Source organism: Salvelinus fontinalis, chromosome 1 (assembly GCF_029448725.1).
Source record: "Salvelinus fontinalis isolate EN_2023a chromosome 1, ASM2944872v1, whole genome shotgun sequence".
NCBI classification, from domain to species: domain Eukaryota; kingdom Metazoa; phylum Chordata; class Actinopteri; order Salmoniformes; family Salmonidae; genus Salvelinus; species Salvelinus fontinalis.
The window spans coordinates 21,926,347-21,951,006 of NC_074665.1; the positions used below are offsets into that span (position 1 = coordinate 21,926,347).

At 42.5% G+C, this 24,660-nt stretch overlaps 1 protein-coding gene across 2 annotated transcripts in view; it reads right to left on the minus strand.

The window, feature by feature from the left end:
* Positions 1-113: 113 nt before the first annotated feature.
* LOC129837900 (arf-GAP with dual PH domain-containing protein 1) overlaps positions 114-24,660 on the minus strand; it is a 34,079-nt gene continuing 9,532 nt past the window's right edge. The window contains exons 2-10 of one of the 2 annotated variants that reach the window (XM_055904446.1): positions 17,015-17,145; positions 16,354-16,445; positions 12,652-12,734; positions 6,542-6,654; positions 6,014-6,178; positions 4,081-4,164; positions 3,462-3,596; positions 3,085-3,313; positions 114-2,405 (exon numbers count right to left, since the gene is read on the minus strand). In XM_055904446.1, coding sequence (XP_055760421.1) covers positions 2,377-2,405; positions 3,085-3,313; positions 3,462-3,596; positions 4,081-4,164; positions 6,014-6,178; positions 6,542-6,654; positions 12,652-12,734; positions 16,354-16,445; positions 17,015-17,145 — 1,061 coding nt within the window. In that variant the 3' untranslated portion in view covers positions 114-2,376. The remainder of the gene's footprint in view (positions 2,406-3,084; positions 3,314-3,461; positions 3,597-4,080; positions 4,165-6,013; positions 6,179-6,541; positions 6,655-12,651; positions 12,735-16,353; positions 16,446-17,014; positions 17,146-24,660) is intronic. The other variant, XM_055904539.1, reaches the window with a different exon arrangement.

A 24,660-nucleotide genomic window follows, 5' to 3' on the forward strand; every position in this document is an offset into this window, starting at 1 on the left:
GAGAGGGATCATTATGATGAAAACCAACATCATGCATTTCATCATTACACTGTTCCTTCCACATTATGTCCTTATTCGTTTGATAATATTAACCCAAAGTAAACAAGACAAGGTCAATAGGATTGTCACGTTTATTACACCGGCAGACCTGCAAAATGATGATGCACGTTGTGGTGATGTATTACATGACCCATAGTGCCCTCTAGTGTTTTGCAATGGTAAACACTCATTGATTTAATCAGTTCGGGGAGATGAAACACAGTACCAGTCAAACGTTTGAACACACCTTCTCATTCAAGTTTAATTACATTTAAAAAAAACTATTTTCTACAGTGCAGAACTAAGAAATAACACATATGGAATCATGTAGTAATCAAAAAAGTGTTAAACAAATCAAAATAGATTTTATATTTTATATTCTTCAAAGTAGCCACCCATTGCCTTGATGACAGCTTTGCACACTCTTGGCATTCTCTCAACCAGCTTCACCTGGAATGCTTTTCCAACAGTCTTGAAGGAGTTCCCACATATACTGAGCACTTGTTGGCTGCTTTTCCTTCACTCTGTGGTCCAACTCATCACAAATAATCTCAATTGGGTTGAGGTCGGGGGATTGTGGAGGCCAGGTCATCTGATGCAGCACTCCATCATCACTCTCCTTATTGGTCAAATAGCCCTTACACAGCCTAGAGGTGTGTTTTGGGTCATTGTCCTGTTGAAAAACAAATGATAGTCCCACTAAGCGCAAACCAGATGGGATGGCGTATCGCTGCAGAATGCTGTGGTAGCCATGCTGGTTAAGTGTGCCTTGAATTCTAAATAAATCACTGACAGTGTCAACAGCAAAGCACCCCCACACCATCACACCTCCTCCTCCATGCTTCACGGTGGGAACCACACATGGAGATCATCCGTTCACCTACTCTGCGTCTCACAAATACACGGTGGTTGGAACCAAAAATCTCAAATTTGTACTCATCAGACCAAAGGACAGATTTCCACCGGTCTAATGTTCATTGCTCGTGTTTCTTGGCCCAAGCAAGTCTATTTTTCTTCTTGGTGTCCTTTAGTAGTGATTTCTTTGAAGCAACTTCGACCATGAAGGCCTGATTCACTCAGTCTCCTCTGAACAGTTGATGTTAAGATGTCTCTAATGAACTTATCCTCTGCAGCAGAGGTAACTCTGGGTCTTCCTTTCCTATGGTGGTCCTCATGAGAGACAGTTTCATCATAGCGCTTGATGGTTTTTGCAACTACACTTGAAGAAACTTTCAAAGTTCTTGACATTTTCCGGATTGACTGACCTTCATGTCTTAAAGTAATGATGGAATGTCGTTTCTCTTTGCTTATTTGAGCTGTTCTTTCCATAATATGGACTTGGTCTTTTACCAAATAGGGCTATCTTCTGTATACCATACCTACCTTGTCAAACGCATTAATAAGGAAAGAAATTCCACAAATTAACAAGTCACACCTGTTAATTGAAATGAATACCAGGTGACTACCTCATGAAGCTGGTTGAGAGAAAGCCAAGAGTGTGCAAAGCTGTAATCAAGGCAAAGGGTGGCTACTTTGAATAATCTAAAATCTATTTTGATTTGTTTAACACTTTTTTGGTTACTACACAATTCCATATGTGTTATTTCATAGTTTTGATGTCTTCACTATTATTCTACAATGTAGAAAATAGCAAAAATAAAGAAAAACACTGGAATGAGTAGGTGGGTCCAAACTTTTCAATGGTACTGTATACAGTATGATATTAAATACATTACAATCCTGTTGCATGAAGCCGCATTCACTGAGATTCAAAATATTTACATTTGCATTTCAAAAATAAATAACTGCCACGAGATGCGTAAATCCCTAACCCTGTCCAGAAGCATAGGTTTTGTCAGCACCTTGAAAGTTAAATGTATGCAGATTATGCAGAACAATCTGAGAAATTGCATAAATTGGCATCAAAAGTGTTCAATCAATAATTAAAATGACAGTACTGCTCTCAACAAACACGGCGGACATGACTCCTTAGTATACAACAAGGGATGCTGATCACGACACTTAGAGCGGGGGGTGCAGTTTGGAGAGTCTGTGTGGAGAGTAGCAGCAGGGGTGTTGATGTTTCTATGTCCTTTTCTCTCCTCTCAAACCCCCTGACCTCTAACCCCAGGTTTGGGCATCAGGTCAGGAGAGGTGGAGAAGAAAGTGTTTTCTATTGATACCTCTCTCCTCTCGGATGCATTTCCTCCATGTCTACCATCTTGCTCCCTCTGTAAAGGTACACTAGAGCCCCATAGACTTATTCTGGGGTCTCTGTCGAAGAAATCCTGTCTGTTCTGGTCTTAGTCCAGTAGACCGACAGCTCTAGCTCCAGTCTCAGGGCTTGTGTTTGAAGTGGGCCTCCACTGCACGGTGAAGAGCAGAAAACCAGTCAGTGTTACCACAACATAGAGATACAATTACATAGAGATGCATATAGACACTGTATATAAAGAGGTAATCACACAATACATTGCTTTGGACTACAGATGCTGTATCTTAACTTGATCTTCCTGTTGTTACAGGAATTTTCCTGCAAAGCATGAAATGAGAACTTGTATTCAAGGTTTAAAAAGGCTTCTAAAGTTTGTAATCTGAACATTAAAATGTCAGATTTGATTTGCCCTAATGAAAAATGTATCAACCCCTACAACATTTTTCCATTCAAATTTCCTGTTGCTGCAGGATTCTTTTCCTGCTGTAAGAAGCAGGGGCAAATTAAGATACGGCATCTGTACCTCTAAAAACACATCCTCAATCTATACTTAAATTAATTAATACCAACCCTTGAGCTAGGGAGGTACCCGGTGTGCAGGCTTTTGTTTCAGCCTGGTCAAAAAACATTGGCTTCAGCCAAGCAACTGCTTTTGAGACCTTGACTAGTTAAATTGGGTGTTGTACATACCCTGCAAACATTACTGCAAAGATGCAACATCTGCATAAATGCATACTCCAGAGTACACCTAACATAGTGCATACTTTTGAGAACACCTAATCTGGTGCATACTTTTGAGTACACTTGTATAATGCATCTTACTGACTAACCTGCGTACTCCTGTGGTCTCATGGGTCTGTTGATAACCCTCTGGAAAGCAGTGATCCAGTCCTTCTGCTCCGCCTCTGTCTCGCAGGCAAACAGGAACTTCCTGTCTGGTGTTACTATGGTGATGCCATGGTTCCAGTGGTAGCCCTGGATGGAGGGGGGAAGGCCCGAGAGCACGGTGTAGCTGTTCTCCTTACTGCCGATGAAAACCTCTCCCCTCGCATAGGCATCCTGAGAGAGGAGGGGGAGAGAGGCGGGGAGAAAGAGAGCGAAAGAGATCAGAGAATAAAGTATGGCGCAGAATAAAAAGTTACGAGGACTAGGGTTCATTCAGAATCAATCAGTTATTTTAGTGTCGGGTGTGATGCTGTCTCCTCACCAGGGGATCTTTGAAGTACATGAGTCTCCTGTCATCCATGGTGAACCACCTCTTCTTAAAGCCCTCTGTGTGTTTTGGGCCTGTTTTCTCCATGAAGCCCTCCTTCATGAAGCTACGCGTCAGTTTGGGCACCAGCTGAAGGAGAAGACGAGAGAAAACAATATAATATTGTCTAATTTGGTGTTGAATAGTGGTTGTTAGGTTATAAATATCAGTGTAAGAACTTGACGGACACTATGAAAGCTTAAACCAAGTTTATTCACCCCAAAGGATCGAACAGAGGAAGAGACAAAGACATGGTTCTACCAGTGGTGGTATATATACCCCAATTTGGGGTGGAGTCTCCTCCTTCTCGCTAAACATTGCATCTTTATTGCCAGGCAGGAAATTAAGTGATATGGGCAATAAACTGTTCCTTCTCCCTTAATGTGACCTGACCTAATTGCATTGATCATATGCATTCCTTCTACAGATACCCATTAACTTCTGGTGTAGACCCTAGACTATGGCACCCCTCATGTCTCTAGCATAACTAATGATTCATAATATTCAAAGTTCAGAAATCCGGACCCATCATTGTCATAGTCATTTCAAAGTACTGCATGTGTTGTGGCCTCACCTCCTCGTCACTGGCTCCAGGGAAGGCCACCTGAAGGTAATGAAACCTGGCAGCTCTGATAGCGTTGAACCAGTCCACCATTTCCTACCAAAACAAAGACACAAGAGCATCCTAGTCAGATACATGTCTTATTCAGTCATTCCTACATAGAATAAAATAAACCTGATACAGTATAGAACATAGGAGACATGATTAAGCTATTATATCCATAGCCACGGGAAGTAGAGGTGCTGAGGGTGCTGCAGCACCCCGTAAAAAATCAGAATTTGAAAATATATATTAGTACAATTTTTTTTTATTTTTATACATTTTGTTCTCTCTCACAAAAGTAGTGCACTGGGCCTTTACTAGTCCTGTATTAGCAGACCAATAGATATTTGTAACGTGTGGGGAAAATGTTTTCAGCATCTCCGCTTTGGCAGAAACGGTAGTTGTGTAATTAAGAACAGTATCTCGCAGGATTCAATAGTTGGACTTGTAAGAGTTGACTGGAATCCAGAAAGAACAAAACCATGTCCTCAGACATTAACATCAAAAAGGTGAAAAGTTATGGGCAAAGACCCAAAACATCCACATCAATTTGAATATCAAATAACATAGAAAAAAAGCCACTTTTTAGCAGTATTAATTTACCATCCTTACAAGCCACTAAATATATATGTACATTTCTGTATTGTACATAGGTTGATCATCTAGGTTTCTACCTGTAGACTTTCCATCACCACGAAGAAAAACTATGCACAAGACAGTAATTGAGTACACTGAGACATCATGTGGGTCAGTTGGTAGAGCATAACACTTGCAGCACCAGGGTTATGGGTTCAATTCCCACAGAGGACCAGTACGAAAATGTATTCACTTACTATTGTAAGTTGCTCTGGATAAAAACATCTACTAAAATGTAAAAGGAATGAATAGACTATTTCAGTTCACATAGAAATAACTTGCATTTGCAAAGTATTTCAAGAAACTGGAAAACATACTCAAGTTTCAAATTCTGGGAAAAACATTTTTTCACAAAAGTAGTGCATTGGGCCTTTACTAGTCATGTATTTGCTGCGAAAACATTTCAGCACTTCCATCCCCAAACTACTTCCCCCAGCTATGATAATATCATGACATGGCAGCTTTACTATTGCTGTTCTGTTCAAGCCTGCTATTGTGTCTGTTGACCAAAAGAGGGGGCTGTACGCTCTGTGGCTTTCATCCCACAGAGAATGAAAGTCACAAAATTGTCTATATCGTAAAAATTTATGAAAACATACATGAGCTTTTTGGTTTTCATTTCAGGTTAGGGTTAGTCATATGGTTAGCAGTGTGGTTAGGGTTGGGTTTAAGGTTAAGGTCAGGTTTAAAATCGGAGAAATTGTACAAATAGGCAGGGTCTATGACTTTGTAACGGTGGTAACTAGTGACGACCACAGAGAAGGCTGACTCACTACTGAGAGACATGATCATCTGGTGTGCTAAGCAGTAAAGCCTCAGAGAAAAACAGCCTATGTGGCTGCCAGCAAGCCAGCCCTTTGTGTGAACAACTCCCTCCACATTTCTCTAAACAATTCCACTGATCAGATTACATGGCAGAATTACGAGTAAAACTGTATGTCACTTTGAAGACATGTCTACTGATTAAACAGACATTGTCATTTCCACTCTCACTCAGTTAACCAGAACAGCCCATCTCCATTAGAGACCTAGACACTGAAATAGTACAATCAGATTTAGTTGAACAGACTAAATCATTGTTCCATGATATGAGGAACAGCAGCATATTGGGTGTACCATTGAAATGTTGATTCCTCATGCGTAATATCTCTAACAATTCAGTGCATTTACACGAAACCATTGGCTATACCGGCATAAACAGATCTTGGACCAGGCTACATAAATATTGCCCATAGTCCCTTTTGTCACAGTCAACCATATGCGTCACCTTAGAGTCGCTGTGGTAGACAAAGATGTTCCTGGTGCTGTTGTCTCTAAGGTAGGTGATCTGCAGACCGTAGGGGTTGCCTATCTTAGCCGGCTGGAACGTAGCGTTGAGAGTCTCAATCTTCATCACCGCCTTGGGGTCCCGCGCCTGGGGGAGATACACAAACTGTACAGTACATAAATACGGGGGGGGGGGGGGATACCTAGTCAGTTGCACAACTGAATGCATTCGAAATGTGTCTTCCGCATTTAACCCCACCCCTCTTAAATCATTATACATATAACTTGTTAGAATAACACATACTGTATGCTTACAGTAAACACAAACATGACGTCTTTTGAGGCATTTGTTTTAGTTTCCTTTTAGACACATACCTGTATACTGTACATAGCCTGCTATACAAGTATTCATCTTTAACTTGAGATGGTTAACTTGAAAGCTAGTAGCATAAAGTTAGCTGGAGATTACATTTCCGAGCAACACGCTTGTATTCATGTACGAGCGCATTCGTGTTGACTCCAGCCTTACCTCCTGCTTGCTGAAGTACTTGAGCGCCCCCTCTCGTTCTGACAGGATGAATTTCCGACTGAGGAACTGACCGTTGTCTCGGCCCCGTTTCCATAGAAACCCCTCTCTGTACCCTGGGTAGATAGAGACACACCAGACAAACTCAGACAAACGGACATAGTGGAGGTGAAAGAGAGAGAGAGAGACAGAAAGAGATATGGAGGTGGGAGAGAGAACAAGAGAGAAAGAAGGAGAAATAACTCTCCGGTGTAATAAAGAAATACCAAAGCAGAGAGAGAAAGCGAGACAGAAAAATAGAGGCTTTAGCTGAAAGAGAGTGCATGAGAGAGGAAGTCAAAGAAAAGATGACAGGGAGAAAAAATAACCTCCCTGATGGTAAAGTACATCCTTTTACATGTAATGACACAGTGCTCTATTTAAGCAATAAGGCCTGGGGGGGTGTGGTATATGGCCAATATACCATATTAAGGGCTGTTCTTAGGCACGATGCAACGCCCTTAACCGTGGTATATTGGACATATACCACAAACCCCCAAGGTGCCTTACTGCTATTATAAACTGGTTACCAACGTAATTAGAAGAGTAAAAATACACGTTTTGTTATACCTGTGGTGTACGGTTTGATATACCACGGCTTTCAGCCAGTCAGCATTCAGGGCTCGAACCACCCAGTTTATAATTCTCAATAAGTTCTTCCCAGTCTATTTTTGGCCCTCTTACAGACAGGAAGTAGTTTCATTATATGATGTGGCAGTACAGAGCACTGTATGTAATTCATTACAGGCTACACACGCACTTCATCTCTCTCACTCTCCTTCTCTCTCCCTCTAGTTCGCTCTTTTTACTTCTCTATTTTCCTTTCACCTCCCTCCCACTCTCTCACTCCATGGAATGTCAGTTATACTGTAAGTAGCCTCCTCTATATATCTCTCCTTTCCCTCTCTCATATACACTCATAACCCCTATTTTCAATCTCCTTTTCCCATCCAGCACCCCTCAAGTTCCATACCCCCCGCTTCTCTCCCCCCTCAAGTTCCATACCCCCACCTCTCTCCCCCATCAAGTTCCATACCCCCCACTTCTCTCCCCCCTCAAGTTCCATACCCCCCGCTTCTCTCCCCCCTCAAGTTCCATACCCCCCACTTCCATACCACCCAATTCTCTCCTCACGCCTCTGTCCCATTTTCTCCTCCCTCTCATCTCTCCATCCCCTGGTGACAGAGATTGGTGTCTCTCTTTTCCCAGTCTGACATGAATCATTCACCTTGCATTACCTCATCGATCAATAACAACCTCCCCCCTCCACCTCCCTCTCTTTCTCTGCATACAGAATCAATACTGCCATCGACCACTGGGGAGGCTAGTTTACTACCACTCTCCTTGCTCTACAGAAGCTAACAGAACATCTAGGACCCTGAAGAGGGTAGAAACTATGGATCTATTGATTTTAGCCCTGGGTACATCTGATGCAAATATATGTGATACAAATATATGTGATGAAAATAGATATAAACTAATATAAATCTCCTGCCCAATGCATCCATCTGTATTACAGCCAGTCATACAACTGTGTGTGTGTGTGTGTGTGTGTGTGTGTGTGTGTGTGTGTGTGTGTGTGTGTGTGTGTGTGTGTGTGTGTGTGTGTGTGTGTGTGTGTGTGTGTGTGTGTGTGTGTGTGTGCGTGCGTGCCTCTGTGTGTGTGTACATGTGTGCGTGTATGTGTGGCTGCGCAAGACGCATGTGTATGTGTGCACATAAAGAGGAAGTTGAATCTCATGGTAAACAGACGAGGTCATCTTTATTAAATGGGAATCCAGTCTGGCTCCAATAAGAGCAAGATAGCCTTCACGCATCGAAACAAGACTCATTCACTGACACTGACACTGTCTCCGTTAAGTAAGAACACAAACAAGCACAATTAAGAATACAAGGCCAGACATAGTCACTCTGCCTTTATTCTATGCCTCAGTCATCCTTTCTCAAATCAAATCAGATTTTATTTGTCACATGCGCCGAATACAACAGGTGTAATGCAGGTGTAATGCCGAACACCTTACAGTGAAATGCTTACTTACAAGCCCTTAACCAACAACGCAGTTCAAGAAATAGAATTAAGGAAATATTTATTAAATAATTAAGGAAAAAAATTGAATAAAATGTAACACAAAATATCTTAAATTCATAGTTCCCAAACAAAGCATTTCTGTGGAAACTGTGGAGTGCAAAGGATTTGAAATATTCTGACTTGATGATGCAGGGGTAAAGGATTTGAAATATTCTGACTTGATGATGCAGGGGTAAAGGATTTGAAATATTCTAACTTGATGATGCAGGGGTAAAGGATTTGAAATATTCTGACTTGATGATGCAGGGGTAAAGGATTTGAAATATTCTGACTTGATGATGCAGGGGTAAAGGATTTGAAATATTCTGACTTGATGATGCAGGGGTAAAGGATTTGAAATATTCTGACTTGATGATGCAGTGGTACAGGATTTGGCACTAAACTCAAGGTTTTATTAGTATTTGCAAACTGTTTAGGCAATGCTTTGTTGTCATGACAGAGAATGACTATTTGTTGGCTAGATTCTCCATAGCTCTGCATCCATAGCTTTGCATAGGCAAAGCTTGTGTGTGTTTGTGTGTCTGTGTGTTTGTCTCTGTGTGTGTGTGTGTATGTGTGTCTCTCTCTCTGTGTGTGTGTGTGTGTGTGTATGTGTGTCTCTCTCTCTCTGTGTGTATGTGTGTGTGTGTGTGTGTGTGTGTGTGTGTGTGTGTGTGTGTGTGTGTGTGAGTGCGTGCGTGTTTGTGTGTCAACTAGGGCTGTTGAGGTCATGACACTTTGTCAGCCGGTGATTGTCAAGCAAATAACTGCTGGTCTCACGGTAATTGACCGTTAATTAACATTTAGCATCTCCTGGCTTCCACGCATAGCCTACAAGCCACTGATGCAGACCTTTGGAACATCTACATTTTAGAAAGTCTAATAAATCCATAGACTCCACCATCACAATAAATATTTGATGTATTTTAGACAGGTCTAAAGAAAAATGATAAGAAGAAAATGTAGACTATTTTAGAAGAACAGAATAGAATACTCCTTGTCTTTATGTTAGGCCCTGATCTGGCTATGCCATATGGCTGTGGGCTACACTAGTTCATTTAGCAGACAAGATTTGCTTAGAATTCCTTGGCATTATTTTATATCATTGTATAGTATAAAGAATACAATTGAACATATCTGACTGAAATAGAAAGGATGTTTTCTCCAAAATATTTGGGAGTGTGCACATGCGGCTATTCTGTGTTGAGCGGTTAACAAAGGAACAGCTCTTCCTATATGCTTAATTTAGAGTTATTTATGAAACTTTAGTTGTGATCAAAACATATAGACCAACGTTTGTATTTTTTATACGTTCTAAGGCTGCATGAAAGGCATGAGCTCTGCTTTGTTTCATGCGCAGGCTGTACACACTTCATCAGTCTCTCACTCACAAACTGACAAGCACTTGATATTGTCTCGAAATTCCCAAAGTCATCCCCTTTGTGTGGCTGTGATGCCCCCTAAAAAAATCCATGCCTTTTGCGGCCAGTGGCCGTTGTGCTCTTGGGCTGAATATAATAATTATAATTCCCTTCTCCCGGCAGCGTGCTCCGAAGCACCTCTCCCTCACATGGCTCTCTCAGATAGCTCAATTCTTATTAGCCAATTATATTCATGTGATCGGGTCTTTCTCACAGGCACAAGTGAAGAGAGACACATCGGGGACGCAACTGCATACGTCCTTATCCAATTCCAAGGCGCACATTGAAGATATTGGAAGAACTTTCCACATGAACTTTTCGTCAGTCAACAAGCCGAACGAACAGCAAAAGCACGAGCCTATCAACTTTTGTACTGAGTGGGATAGTAGATTGACATAGTAGATTGACATAGGCAGCCTATCTCTCATAGTCCAAATGTTGACCTATTCTATTCTGTGCGTGAAATAAATATTCCAAACATAATAGTCTGGGACAGATGTGGGATGCGATAGATCCCAAATGAATACAACCACTAGAAACGAGGCTTACACAACAGATCAGAACTTTTAGCTTAAATATTACCTTATAAGCGTGAATGTTCCAAAATGCAATGAATTAGCGGGAAAACACCATTCTCAAGTGACCTCAAATGCAATTATGCATGTAAGGCTTTTAGGTGCATTTTTATGGTGCATTTCTATGGTGAAAATTATCTTCCCCAAATTTGCCAGTTAGTCTCTACACCCGTTGTAAAGCGGATTAATGTGCTTAATTTTAAGAATATATTTGGCCACTTTAGTTGTGATACAAACCTTATCAAAACATATAGGCATATGGGCTAGGCTACATGAGGTGTGTGACTATGGTTTTAAAAAGGCATCATTCACAAGTGATAGGCTAATATTGTCATCCATCAGACTGTTCTTGATTTAATTTTGTCTTTACATAGAATGCCTCTGGAAAGTATTCAGACCCCTTGACTTATTCCACATTTTGTTATGTAACAGCCTTATGCTAAAAATGGATGAAATAAATACAAATAATCAGCAATCTACACACAATATCCCATAATGATAAAGCAAAAACAGGTTTTTAGAATTTTTTGCAAATGTTTTCAAAATAAAAAGCAGAAATACCTTATTTACATAAGTATTCAGAACATTTGCTATGAGACTCGAAATTGAGCTCAGGTGCATCCTGTTTCCATTGATCATCCTTGAGATATTTTTACAACTTGATTGGAGTCCACCTGTGGTAAATTCAATTGATTGGACATGATTTGGAAAGGCACACACCTGTCTATATAAGGGCCCACAGCTGACAGTGCATGTCAGGGCAAAAACCAAGCCATGAGGTAGACCTCCGAGACAGTGTTATGTCGAGGCACAGATCTGGGGAAGGGTACCAAAACATTTCTGCAGCATTAAAGGTCCCTAAAAACACAGTGGCCTCTATCATTCCAAAATGAAAGAAGTTTGGAACCACCAAAACTCTTCAGAGAGCTGGCAGCCCGGCCAAACTGAGCAATCAGGGGAGAAGGACCTTGTTCGGGGAGGTGACCAAGAACTCTTCGGTCACTCTGACAGAGCTCTAGATTTCCTCTGTGAGAACATTCCAGAAGGACAACCATCTCTGCAGCACTCCACAAATCAGGTCTTTATGGTAGAGTGGCCAGACAGAAGCCACTCCTCAGTAAAAGGCACATGACAGGCCGCTTGGAGTTTGCCAAAAGGCACCTAAAGACTCTCAGACCATAAGAAACAAGATTCTCTGGTCTGATGAAAACAAGATTCTCTGGTCTGATCAAAGATTGAACTCTTTGGTGCTCAGCATATGTGGGAACTCCTTCAAGACTGTTGGAAAAGCATTCCAGGTGAAGCTGGTTGAGAGAATTCCAAGAGTAAGCAAATTTCATTTAACACTTTTTTGGTTACTACATGATTCCATATGTGTTATTTCATAGTTTTGATGTCTTCACTATTATTCTACAATGTAGAAAATAGTAAAAATAAAGAAAAACCCTGGAATCAGTAGGTGTGTCCAAACTTTTGACTGGTACTGTATGTGTGACGTTTTAAAAATGTAGAATGTACCATTTTCATGCACCTGCCTCAAAACAGGGGCAGGGGAAAAAATACATTTAAATCTATGCACTTAAATAGCGAATGGAGGATGCTTTTCCCGTGGTTCCTTTTCATGCTAGCCTGGTAGGCTATACTCATTTTGTAAATATAAGCAATGTGCTAAATATTAGGAAAGTAGAGAAATAAATATAGTAGGCCTAGCTGATGGGATCCTCCTATTTTTAATAGAGGCCATCAACACTGTTTTCTCACACAATTGCATAGCCTATAGAAATGTTGCGCAACATGAGCTCATGGGCTCTAATTAAGTGTTTGATTAGATTTTCAAATACATATGCATTGATAGAGGGACAATAGAGTACTGACCATCAGCACCATCAGCACATGGGGAAGCCTAATTACCGTGACTAACCGGTCACGTGGGATTTGACTGCCGTCATGACTCGTGGCTGCCGGTGTAGCGGTAATATGGTCACCGTAACAGCCCTAATGTCAGCTCACCTGCAGAGTAAGGCTCCTGCTTCTCGATGAACTCAAACTCGTTCCTCTCGTACCTGGCTCGGATCCATTGCTCCCGCAGTAGCCTAGAACACAATGACGCAATGGACGTGTTTCACCTTCTCTCAGCTTTCTTTATAGCACAGGTGCCATGCTGTTAGCTGAACGGGTGATGGGCTAACAAGCTGGGAGTTTGGGACACAGGCCACATTTCTACTAATCTTGCTGTGACAGATTCTCTTTTCCTTTCACCTCCATTGCCCGTATACACCCACACACACACACCACACACCACACACACACACACACACTCCTTTACTATAAAAAGATTGATGAGAGTAATAGAAGATCTATCTTTAGATCTATCTTTAGTTGTGTGTGACGAGGAGAACATCGCCATGCCAACAACAGCATCTCCTCTTTCTCTCTGATAGACCTACATACAGTATAAAAACGGCTCTTTCAGATGTTCCTATCTTTCTTTCCTGTCACTTATAATCATGTCAGTATGGTCAGACAGTATTTTGCAGCTTTTCTGAAAGCACAAGCACCAGATTATTCATAAAGAAATATATACATTTTAGTCATTTAGCAGACGCTCTTATCCAGAGCGATTTACAGGATAAATTAGGGTTAAGTGCCTTGCTCAAGGGCACATTGACAGATTCACCTAGTCAGCTCAGGGATTGGAAACAGCGACCTTTCGGTTACTGGCCCAATGCTCTTAACTGCTAGGCTACCTAGATTAAAGTAATCCATTCGACTGCCTCTCACTATCAGCTCTCTCACATGTAACATGCTTGTTGGTTTAGTACCCACAGAGAAGAGTAATGGCAAAGACAACACACTGTTTTTCAAGAGGCATAAATCTGCAGTGTAGTAGTCACCAGGGTTGGGATTAATTCCACAAATTACATTCTAATTAAATTCCCTGTCCCTGTAAATTCCATTGAAGACGGTCTTTGAATTCAGAGATAATTCACTTCCTCTCAATTCCAATGTTAGATAAATTCCATGAATTAAATTAGCTAACAATTCCCCAAATTCCAATTTGAATTCAATTCCTGCTGTCAATTTTTTTAATACTAAATCCATTCATTCCATTAACTGGGAATATATTGAATTAAATTACAAAGATTCAATAGTTGTACAATTCCAATTCAATTTCCATTACTTGAAGATTTTTAAAAATTCAAATTGAATTCAATGTAAATTCTCCACTACACTAAATTAATTCCAATATTGAATTGGAATTTCAAATGAATTGGAATTGACCCCAACCCTGGTAGTCACACGTCACACTCTAGCCTCATCTTTCTGTCTCTGTCTCTGTCTCTGTCTCTGTCTACCGCACGCACGCACGCACGCACGCACGCACGCACGCACGCACACACGCACACACACACACACACACGAGGAAGAAGAAGTACTGAAGTATGTTACATTTCAGTGCTATACATTTCAGTTCTAAACTGTACACGTTTTACAATAACAGCACATGACACAGCAGTTATTCCCTTGTATACCACTACCATGTACAGTTGAAGTCGGAAGTTTACATACACTTAGTTTGGAGTAATTAAAACTAGTTTTTCAATCACTCGTTTTTCAACCAAATTTCTTATCAACAATCTATAGTTTTGGCAAGTCGGTTAGAACATCTACTTGTGCATGACAATTGTTTACAGACTGATTATGTCACTTACAATTCACTGTATCACAATTCCAGTGGGTCAGAAGTTTACATACACTAAGTTGACTGTGCCTTTAAACAGCTTGGAAAATTCCGGAAAATGATGTTATGGCTTTAGAAGCTTCTGATAGGCTCATTTACATAATTTGAGTCAATAGGAGGTGTACCTGTGGATGTATTTCAAGGCCTACCTTCAAACTCAGTGCCTCTTTGCTTGACATCATGGGAAAATCTAAAGAAATCAGCCAAGACCTCAGAAAAAACATTGTAGACCTCCACAAGTCTGGTTCATCCTTGGGAGCAATTTCCAAACGCCTGAAGGTACCACGTTCATCTGTACAAACAATAGTAAGCAAGTATAAACACCATGGGACCACGCAGCCGTCATACCACTCAGGAAGGAGACGCATTCTGTCTCCTAGAGATGAACGTATTTTGGTACGAAAAGTGCAAATCAATCCCAGAACAACAGCACCTTGTGAAGATGCTGGAGGAAACAGGTACAAAAGTATTTATATCCACAGTAAAATGAGTCCTTTATCGACATATCCTGAAAGGCCGCTCAGCAAGGAAGAAGCCACTGCTCCAAAACTGCCATAAAAAAGCCAGACTACGGTTTGTAACTGCACATGGGGACAAAGATCGTACTTTTTGGAGAAATGTCCTCTGGTCTGATGAAACAAAAATAGAACTGTTTGGCCATAATGACCTTCGTTATGTTTGGAGGAAAAAGGGGGATGCTTGCAAGCCGAAGAACACCATCCCAACTGTGAAGCACGGGGGTGGCAGCATCATGATGTGGGGGTGCTTTGGGGCAGAAGGGACTGGTGCACGTCACAAAATAGATGGCATCATGAGGAAGGAAAATTATGTGGATATAGTGAAGCAACATCTCAAGACATCTGTCAGGAAGTTAAAGCTTGGTCGTAAATGGGTCTTCCAAATGGACATTGACCCCAAGCATACTTCCAAAAATGTGGCAAAATGGCTTAAGGACAACAAAGTCAAGGTATTGGAGTGGCCATCACAAAGCCCTGACCTCAATCCTATAGAAAATGTGTGGACAGAACTGAAAAAGCGTGTGCGAGGAAGGAGGCCTACAAACCCGACTCAGTTACACTAGCTCTGTCAGGAGGAATGGGCCAAGATTCACCCAACTTATTGTGGGAAGCTTGTGGAAGGCTATCCGAAACGTTTGACCCAAGATAAACAATTTAAAGGCAATGCTACTAATTGACTGTATGTAAACTTCTGAAACACTGGGAATGTGATGAAAGAAATAAAAGCTGAAATAAATCATTCTCTACTATTATTCTGACATTTCACATTCTTTTTTTTTTTTATTTTTTTTTTTAATACATTTTATCCCCTTTTCACCCCAATTTTCGTGGTATCCAATCGCTAGTAATTACTATCTTGTCCCATCGCTACAACTCCCGTACGGGCTCGGGAGAGACGAAGGTCGAAAGTCATGCGTCCTCCGAAGCACAACCCAAACAAGCCGCACTGCTTCTTTAACACAGCGCGCCTCCAACCCGGAAGCCAGCCGCACCAATGTGTCGGAGGAAACACCGTGCACCTGGCCCCCTTGGTTAGCACGCACACAGGAGTCGCTGGAGCGCGATGAGACAAGGAAATCCCTACCGGCCAAACCCTCCCTTACCCGGACGACGCTAGCCCAATTGTGCGTCGCCCCACGGACCTCCCGGTCGCGGCCGGCTGCGACAGAGCCTGGGGGCGAACCCAGAGACTCTGGTGGCGCAGTTAGCACTGCGATGCAGTGCTCTAGACCACTGCGCCACCCGGGAGGCTGACATTTCACATTCTTAAAATAAAGTGGTGATCCTAACTAACCTAAGACAGGGAATTTTTACTAGGATTAAATGTCAGGAATTGTGAAAAGCTGAGTTTAAATGTATTTGGCTAAGGTGTATGTAAACTTCCGACTTCAACTGTACATACCAACGTACCTGTTGTTAGTTCATTATCACTCAGTGACGTGGGTGACTTACTTGCAGTCTGTGTGTTTGGGTCTGTAGTAGAATGCTGGAACCTTCTGCTCGTACTTAGCTTTGGCTGCTTCGTTACCCATGGCAGCCATTAGCTGACGATAGACGGAACAAATCCATTAATGCATTGACAACACATAAGGGCCATTTTTAAGACTGATATTTACGGGAAGGAAACTAAGAGTAGTACTAAATTGCAGTCCAAGCATCTTGTTTTCTGTCTTTATGTTTCCCTCAGGGAATTATCAGCAACTCCAATCAACATGTCTTATTGTAACTTTAGTCTGAGAATCCCTTCTAACCTCCAGGTAGTGCTATGTCGAGTCTATCACTCCCCCTCAAGGCTTTCACTCCCCAAATCCCATCAGTGGTGGTCTCTTGGAGTTGACATTATTATTGTATTTAGAAATGATGAACAAGTCCCTGTGGGAATTAGGCTTCCCAGTCTAAAGAAGGCAATGTGCCAGACACACTACTGGAACTGACTGATGGTCCGTTTTTTTGTTTGGCCTAAAATGGGCAGACTTAAGAAGTTGGATGGCAAGATCTGATCTCAAATCAGCTTGTAATTGGCAATAGGTAACAACTGTAATTAGGACCAATGTGATGCAATATAATATACATTCTCTCATGCTTCCCCCTCTGGTACAGTAGAGTTACTGACCTCCACCTCTGAGGCCTCCCATGACTCCTGTTGGACGGACTTGACCCTGCTGATGTGGGGGATGCCTCTGTGGAGGAGAGAGCAGCCCTGGCACACAAACACACCCAAAGTCACCGACGCCCAGTCTGGCTCTGATGAGAGAGAGTGGGAAGCGGGAGGGGACAGAGGGGAGGGTGAGGCGGAATGAAGAATGGGGGAGAGAGCAGGGTGGATAGAGCGATATGGAGGGAGAGGGGGGAGGAACAGAAGGGAAGATACAGGGTCAAAAACGCGGTGCAACAGAAGGGATATGAGCTCAATGTTCAAACTATAAATATGAAAAGTGCTGACGCACGCACTTCTGAAAGGTATTAGGTGCAAAGTAAAGAGGCAAATATAACTGAAGGAGTAAAGGACACGTGCTGCGTAGAGAGAGAAAGAGAAACAGATACCGCGTGTGTGTGTGTGTGTGTGTGTGTGTGTGTGTGTGTGTGTGTGTGTGGGTGTGGGTGTGTGTGCGGACAAAGGGGAAATAATATTTAGGCTTAGCACAGGAAACAGGCTGAGATATTCACTGATAAAAATCCACAGACAGTATTAAAGCACTGTTCATCAAAACCACACACTTACACACACCCACACCCACACAGCCACTACAGAGATCTGGCAGACAAACACATGAACTCTGCAGAGAGCACTTTGCTATGGAAGGAATAGACTGCATTGTATCGGCCACAAACATGAATATGAACATGCACTTGGGATTTTTTTGGACACAGCATTTTAAGATTAGAGGTCGACCGATTAGGATTTTTCAACGCCGATACCAATACCTATTATTGGAGGACCAAAAAAAGCCGATACCGATTAATCGGCCGATTTGTATATATATATTTGTAATAATGACAATTACAACAATACTGAATGAACAATGAACACTTTTATTTTAACTTAACATAATACATAAATAAAATACATTTTGTCTCAAATAAATAATGAAACATATTCAATTTGGTTTAAAAAAGGCAAAAACAAAGTGTTGGAGAAGAAAGTAAAAGTGCAATATGTGCCATGTAAAAAACGTTTAAGTTCCTTGCTCAAAACATGAGAACATATGAAAGCTGGTGGTTCCTTTTAATACTTAAACTTAAACGTTAGCTTTTTTACATGGCACATATTGCACTTTTACTTTCTTCTCCAACACTTTGTTTTTGCATTATTTAAACCAAATTGAACATGTTTCATTATTTGTTTGAGGCTAAATTGATTTTATTGATGTATTATATTAAGTTAAAATAAGTGTTCATTCAGTATTGTTGTAATTGTCATTATTACAAAAAACAAAACAAATCGGCCGATCAATCGGTATCGGCTTTTTTGGGTCCTCCAATAATCGGTATCGGTATCGGCGTTGAAAAATCATAATCGGTCGACCTCTAATACGATTACAATTGTTAAATTACGAGCCTAGTTGGTTTAGCCACGGAAAAAGCCAGGAACCTTCCCGCGAGCCATGATTGGCTGAGATAATGAATGGGCTGGATATGCCGAGAGATGAGTTTTGATTGGTCTGTCTATAGCTTGAGCTGCTCGGTATGAGTACATAATCCTTACTACCACAGCTTTTTTGGAAGATTATAGCCACGGAAAACTGCAAAGGTGTTGCTACTGCTTTCAACAACATTGCTTCCCTGAATTGAAAAGGCGCTATCGACAAAGATCAATGGGAAACAGTTGTGATGAACCAGTTGTGTCTGGGGGTGATATAGCCATCTATTTTATTTAATGAACATGTGAACAGCTCTAGGCAATAGAGACTTAGCTAGATGTGGCTGGGGGGTAGTTATAGCCTCTCTTTCACATGATCCATCTACACTGCTCAAAAAAATAAAGGGAACACTTAAACAACACAATGTAACTCCAAGTCAATCACACTTCTGCCGTAGGAGGGCAACAACCCAGCAGCAGGACCGCTACCTCCGCCTTTGTGCAAGGAGGTGCACTGCCAGCGCCCTGCAAAATGACCTCCAGCAGGCCACAAATGTGCATGTGTCTGCTCAAACGGTCAGAAACAGACTCCTTGAGGGTGGTATGAGGGCCCGACGTCCACAGGTGGGGGTTGTGCTTACAGCCCAACACCGTGCAGGACGTTTGGCATTTGCCAGAGAACACCAAGATTGGCAAATTCGCCACTGGCGCCCTGTGCTCTTCACAGATGAAAGCAGGTTCACACTGAGCACATGAGCACATGTGACAGACGTGACAGAGTCTGGAGACGCCGTGGGGAACGTTCTGCTGCCTGCAACATCCTCCAGCATGACCGGTTTGGCGATGGGTCAGTCATGGTGTGGGGTGGCATTTCTTTGTGGGGCCGCACAGCCCTCCATGTGCTCGCCAGAGGTAGCCTGACTGCCATTAGGTACCGAGATGAGATCCTCAGACCCCTTGTGAGACCATATGCTGACACATGCACATTTGTGGCCTGCTGGAGGTCATTTTGCAGGGCTCTGGCAGTGCACCTCCTTGCACAAAGGCGGAGGTAGCGGTCCTGCTGCTGGGTTGTTGCCCTCCTACGGCCTCCTCCACGTCTCCTGATGTACTGGCCTGTCTCCTGGTAGCGCCTCCATGCTCTGGACACTACGCTGACAGACACAGCAAACCTTTTTGCCACAGCTCGCATTGATGTGCCATCCTGGATGAGCTGCACTACCTGAGCCACTTGTGTGGGTTGTAGACTCCGTCTCATGCTACCGCTAGAGTGAGAGCACCGCCAGCATTCAAAAGTGACCAAAACATCAGCCAGGAAGCATAGGAACTGATAAGTGGTCTGTGGTCACCACCTGCAGAATCACTCCTTTTTTGGGGGATGTCTTGCTAATTGCCTACAATTTCCACCTTTTGTCTATTCCATTTGCACAACAGCATGTTAAATTTATTGTCAATCAGTGTTGCTTCCTAAGTGGACAGTTTGATTTCACAGAAGTGTGATTGACTTGGAGTTACATTGTGTTGTTTAAGTGTTCCCTTTATTTTTTTGAGCAGTGTATATACTTAGACAAGTGTGTCTGGGTAAGCCTTAACTAATAATTAAAATATTTCAAAAATTATAAAAAATGTATCTGGGCACTTTCTATTTTTGATTTTGCTACAATGCAAACACCTCCTGTATCCTGTGCATGTGACAAATACATTTTGATTTGATTACTGTGTGTTTACCTGAGACAGTAATGTGAAGAACAACATGACCTGCACCAAAGTCAGATGAGGATATAGGACTAGATAAAGTGTATTTTTACCTGGAGTTTTGCCTTATTGTAGGCTACTACTTTCACCACTTTTAGTCTTGACATTTTTGGTTGTTTACTACACTCACTCTGTTTAGCACATGGCCTCACATGTGAATCCTTAAAGGGATGGGTGGGGCTAAGGCTTAAGAGGGTGTGAACGATGCTGAATGGGTGTAGGCAAAGAAACGCTCTCCAGTAGGTGTACCAAAACATTCAAGGTCCATTTTCTCAAAAGTGGGGTTACAAGTATTCAACTTTCAATGCAGCATTACTTTCCCATTGTTCCTCAACTGCAGTGCATTGTATACAAATGTAAAGCTCTGAATCTATACTTTTATCCAACGTAGAAAACACAATTTCGAAAAGAGATGGTCGGGCACATATGTAAGTGCAATTGCTAAATACAGTATGTATTTTGCTGCCAATTGCTCTCGTCTGTTGTACACCTTTTTGATGCTATTCATGCTCTCAGTTTGTGTGCCATGTGCTCCCTTTGTTCTTGTTAATGTTTGGCAGTTTTCTAAGTTTATTACATTTGACCGTTAGCCCATTTCTTTCCTGTTTATTCACCCGGCCTTACTTCTTCATTCATGCACTTTTATGTTGATTTGCCCCTGATATGTATTTTTTGTATCTCCTCCTAGACCACCACATCCTTCCTAACCCTACCAACCGGCCTTACAAGCCAACAGAATCACCCCCCCCCCCCCCCGTCCCGTCCCAATCAACTCCATCTCATTACATGTTGACTGATGCCCCATAGTGCCAGCAACATTGAACCTAACTTACAGTCCACCCTAGGCTAGTCCTTTTTTCTATGGTCCTTCGAGTCGGATTCAATTGCGGCCATGAAAGAAGAACAACCTGACAATCCTATTCCTGGCGTTTCCACACCACTGCGCTCTGGACACGTGGTCCAACAGCCTGCTCACCTCCAAGAATATGAGGTTGAATACATCAGCCAAGCCGAAGGAGGCACAGGAGCCATCCCTAAATCCCCAGACGGCAAACAGAGGCCCGAAGACGATGGGGCACGCCAACGCACCCTGGCTCTACTCCAGCCTCCACTGGCTCCACTCCAGCCTCCTCAGCCATCTCCATTCCAGCCCCCACAGGCTCCACTCCAGCATCCTCAGCAAGCTCCACTCCAGCCTCCACAGGCTCTACTCCAGCCTCCTCAGAAAGCTCTATTCCAGCCTCAGGCTCTACTCCAGCCTCCACGGGCTCCACTTCAGCCTCCTCAGCAAGCTCCACTCCGGCCTCCTCCATAGGCTCCAGCCAAGGCTCAAAAACAGGCTCCAGCCCAGCTTCCTCTCGCCGATCCTCAGCCTGTATTGCCCCCGACCTATCTGCAAAGTATGGTGCCTCCAATCCAACCACCCTTACCAAACACCTACAAATTCTATGCGAGGTCAACCAGCATCCAAGTAACAAAACCTGCCTGATCAACTCCCCTGTTACAGAGTTATCCTTAAACTAGTCAAGGTAACCCTCCACCACAAAGAAAGATCCCTTGACACCTATGCAATCCTCGGTGATTGATCTGAGAGAACCATTCTCCTACAACCAGCTGCCTGCCATCGCCAGCTACAGGGTGAGGCTGAAGAACTAACACTGCAGAGCGTGAGACAAGAGGTCGAACCCTTTCAGGGCTCCACGGTATCGTTCGAGCTAACCTAGGCCTCACATCCAGGACAGTCTTTCCAAATAAGAGATACCTTCACAGCAGACTGGCTTGCCCTTGGCAAAAATAATAAACTGACCGCATCCCTCCAGAGAAGGTACCAACACCATTGAGGACTACCTCCAACTCCTATCACTCATGCCTCCCCCTTGCTACAGTACTCATCGGTGATGACCACACTCATCTCATTGCCCCAATCATCCCAGTAAGACTAAGCCCTTCTGGAGTATCTCCAGCCAAAGACATCGAGACTCTCTCTAGTCCAAATACTGCCCAGTGCCTCTTTACATCCCTCCGTTCCCCAACTACTGAAATACTCTTTTAGAGAGGCTTTGGCAACTCAATGTGGTCCCCCAGAAGAGTGAGAAGGTAGCAACCTGGTCCAAGCAAGACCACCAAGCCATTGAACAACTGTAAACTGCCACAGCCTGATGTCAAGGTGGACAGAGTTGACCACTACACCACTCCTCTCCTTAGAATCAACACTTCACTACCATTGAATGTCTCCCAAGAGGTTGTCATGCACCGCCTTCGTGCCACAGAGTCTCGCCTAGCAAAGGACCCAGACAGAGCTGTGTCACACCCTAATGGAATTAGCAAACTCGAGTAAGCTGGATATGTAGCCACACTGACACCAGAGGCGGAAAAAGCTAATCGCGAGAAGCATGGTGCCTACCTCACCATATGGTTACCCACAACAAGAATGACCGCCTTGTCTTTAACTGTTCCTTGTCCTACCAAGGTCCGTTAACAGCCTGCTACTGCCAGGACCAACCTCGGGGCCTTCGCTCCTCGGAGTACTACGCCGTGTCAGGGAACATGCAGTTGCAATAAGCGGCAAACATCAAACGAATGTTCCACCAAACAAGCCAACCTGGTGAAGATGTAAGAGATTCAGTGGACCACTGCTTCTACAGTGCATTTGGAAAGTACTCAGACCCCTTGACTTTTTCCACATTTTGTTACGTTACATCCTTATTCTAACATTGCTTAAATTGTTGTTGTTTTTTCTCATCAATCTACACACAACACCGCATAATGACAAACCAAAATCCGATATATTTTTTACAATTGAAAGATTTATTACGTTTCTTGTTTTCAATCAGCCAACAAAACACATTCCACATTCACACATGCGGCAGACATAAATAATAAAATAAAATATAAAACAAAACATACTTGCAGCAGCACTAGTAGCGTTCGTATTAGCTATTTCCAGCCTTAGCTGAGACGACGAGCAAAGTTTTTGCAGCACCTTACACAACATGTATCTGCTTATTTCCCTAATCACCCCATTCACTCTGTCCAATTTGTAATATAGTTGAGTAGTGGAGACCAGAGTCTATCAAACTTGGGCTGTTTCTTGTGGAGGTCATAAGTGAGCTTGTCAAGAGGAATAAAGTAAACAATCTGGTCAATCCACATTTTAAATGTAGGAGAAGTATTAGAAGCCCACAATAGAATACATTTCTTAGCAAAGTATGTAATAGTCATAAGCACATTTTCTCTGTCAGGATCAAGAACAAAGTCCTGCTGGGCATTAAGAAGATAGATACACGGGGTCATATCAAACTGTACATCGAGTATTTTCTGTGCAGCAGTATGTATAGGTTGCCAAAATCTGGCAATCTCTCTACAGCTCCAAAATACATGCATGTAGGTTCCACTTTCAGAGGTACATCTTTTACCGTCAGGAGAAATGTCTGTATTCATTCTATGGATTCTCACTGGGGTGTAATAACATTTGTACAAAAATGTGTAATTCGATTCTTTCATTTTTACATTAGCAGAGGAGCAGTATACCCTGTTGCAAACCTCCACCCATAACTCATCCCTGATAGTCAGACAAAGGTCCTTTTCCCAGATTATTTTCAAAGGAGTAAAGGAGGAGCCTCCTTTCTCAGAAAGGAGTCTGTAGATATGAGATTTTGCCTTTGATGGATTGTGCTGTAGCAAGAAGGGTCTCAACTTCATTCAGCTGAGCTCTAAACCCCCTTGGAAGTAAATGAGGAAATGATGTGTCTAATTTGAAGATATTCTTTTTTTTCATGGATCTTGGCACATTGAATTCAACACAGAGCTGGTTTTCTGAGGAAACAGGTATGAAAAGGTCCTGAACCCAAAGATTAAAGTTGGCATTACTCAGGGCTTTTGGCAAGTCTGGGTTGCATACTATAGGCGAGTGAGAACATATTTGGGAGGAAATGCCAAGTTATTTCTTACAGTCCCTCTATGCTAGAAGGGTGCTGTAAATCACAAAGTTTTTTGGGGCTATATTGCCCACTTCACTAAAGTTATTCATGAATATAATTGAGCTTAGGGGCAATGAACCAGAGGATTGGGCTTCTATCTGAATCCACATTGAGTCTTGTCTGTTTGTGATCCATGTTAGCATGTTGCGGATTTGGGCAAAACCACCCTTAGATTCAGGTTTCGATAGAGTGGAGAACTTGATCCTCAGTTCTTTATTGCCCCATATACATTTGGTGATGCTTTGGTTAGTTGTTTAGAAAAAGGAAACTTGGACATAGCATGGGAGCACCTGAAAGAAATAGTTCAATCTAGGGAGGATGTTCATACGGATAACATTGATTCTTCTAACTAAGCTAATTGGGAGGGAGATCCAGGTTTGGAGAGCGTTCTTGATTCGATCCAGGAGTGGGAGATAACTTTCCTTGAAAAGGCAATTCAGATCT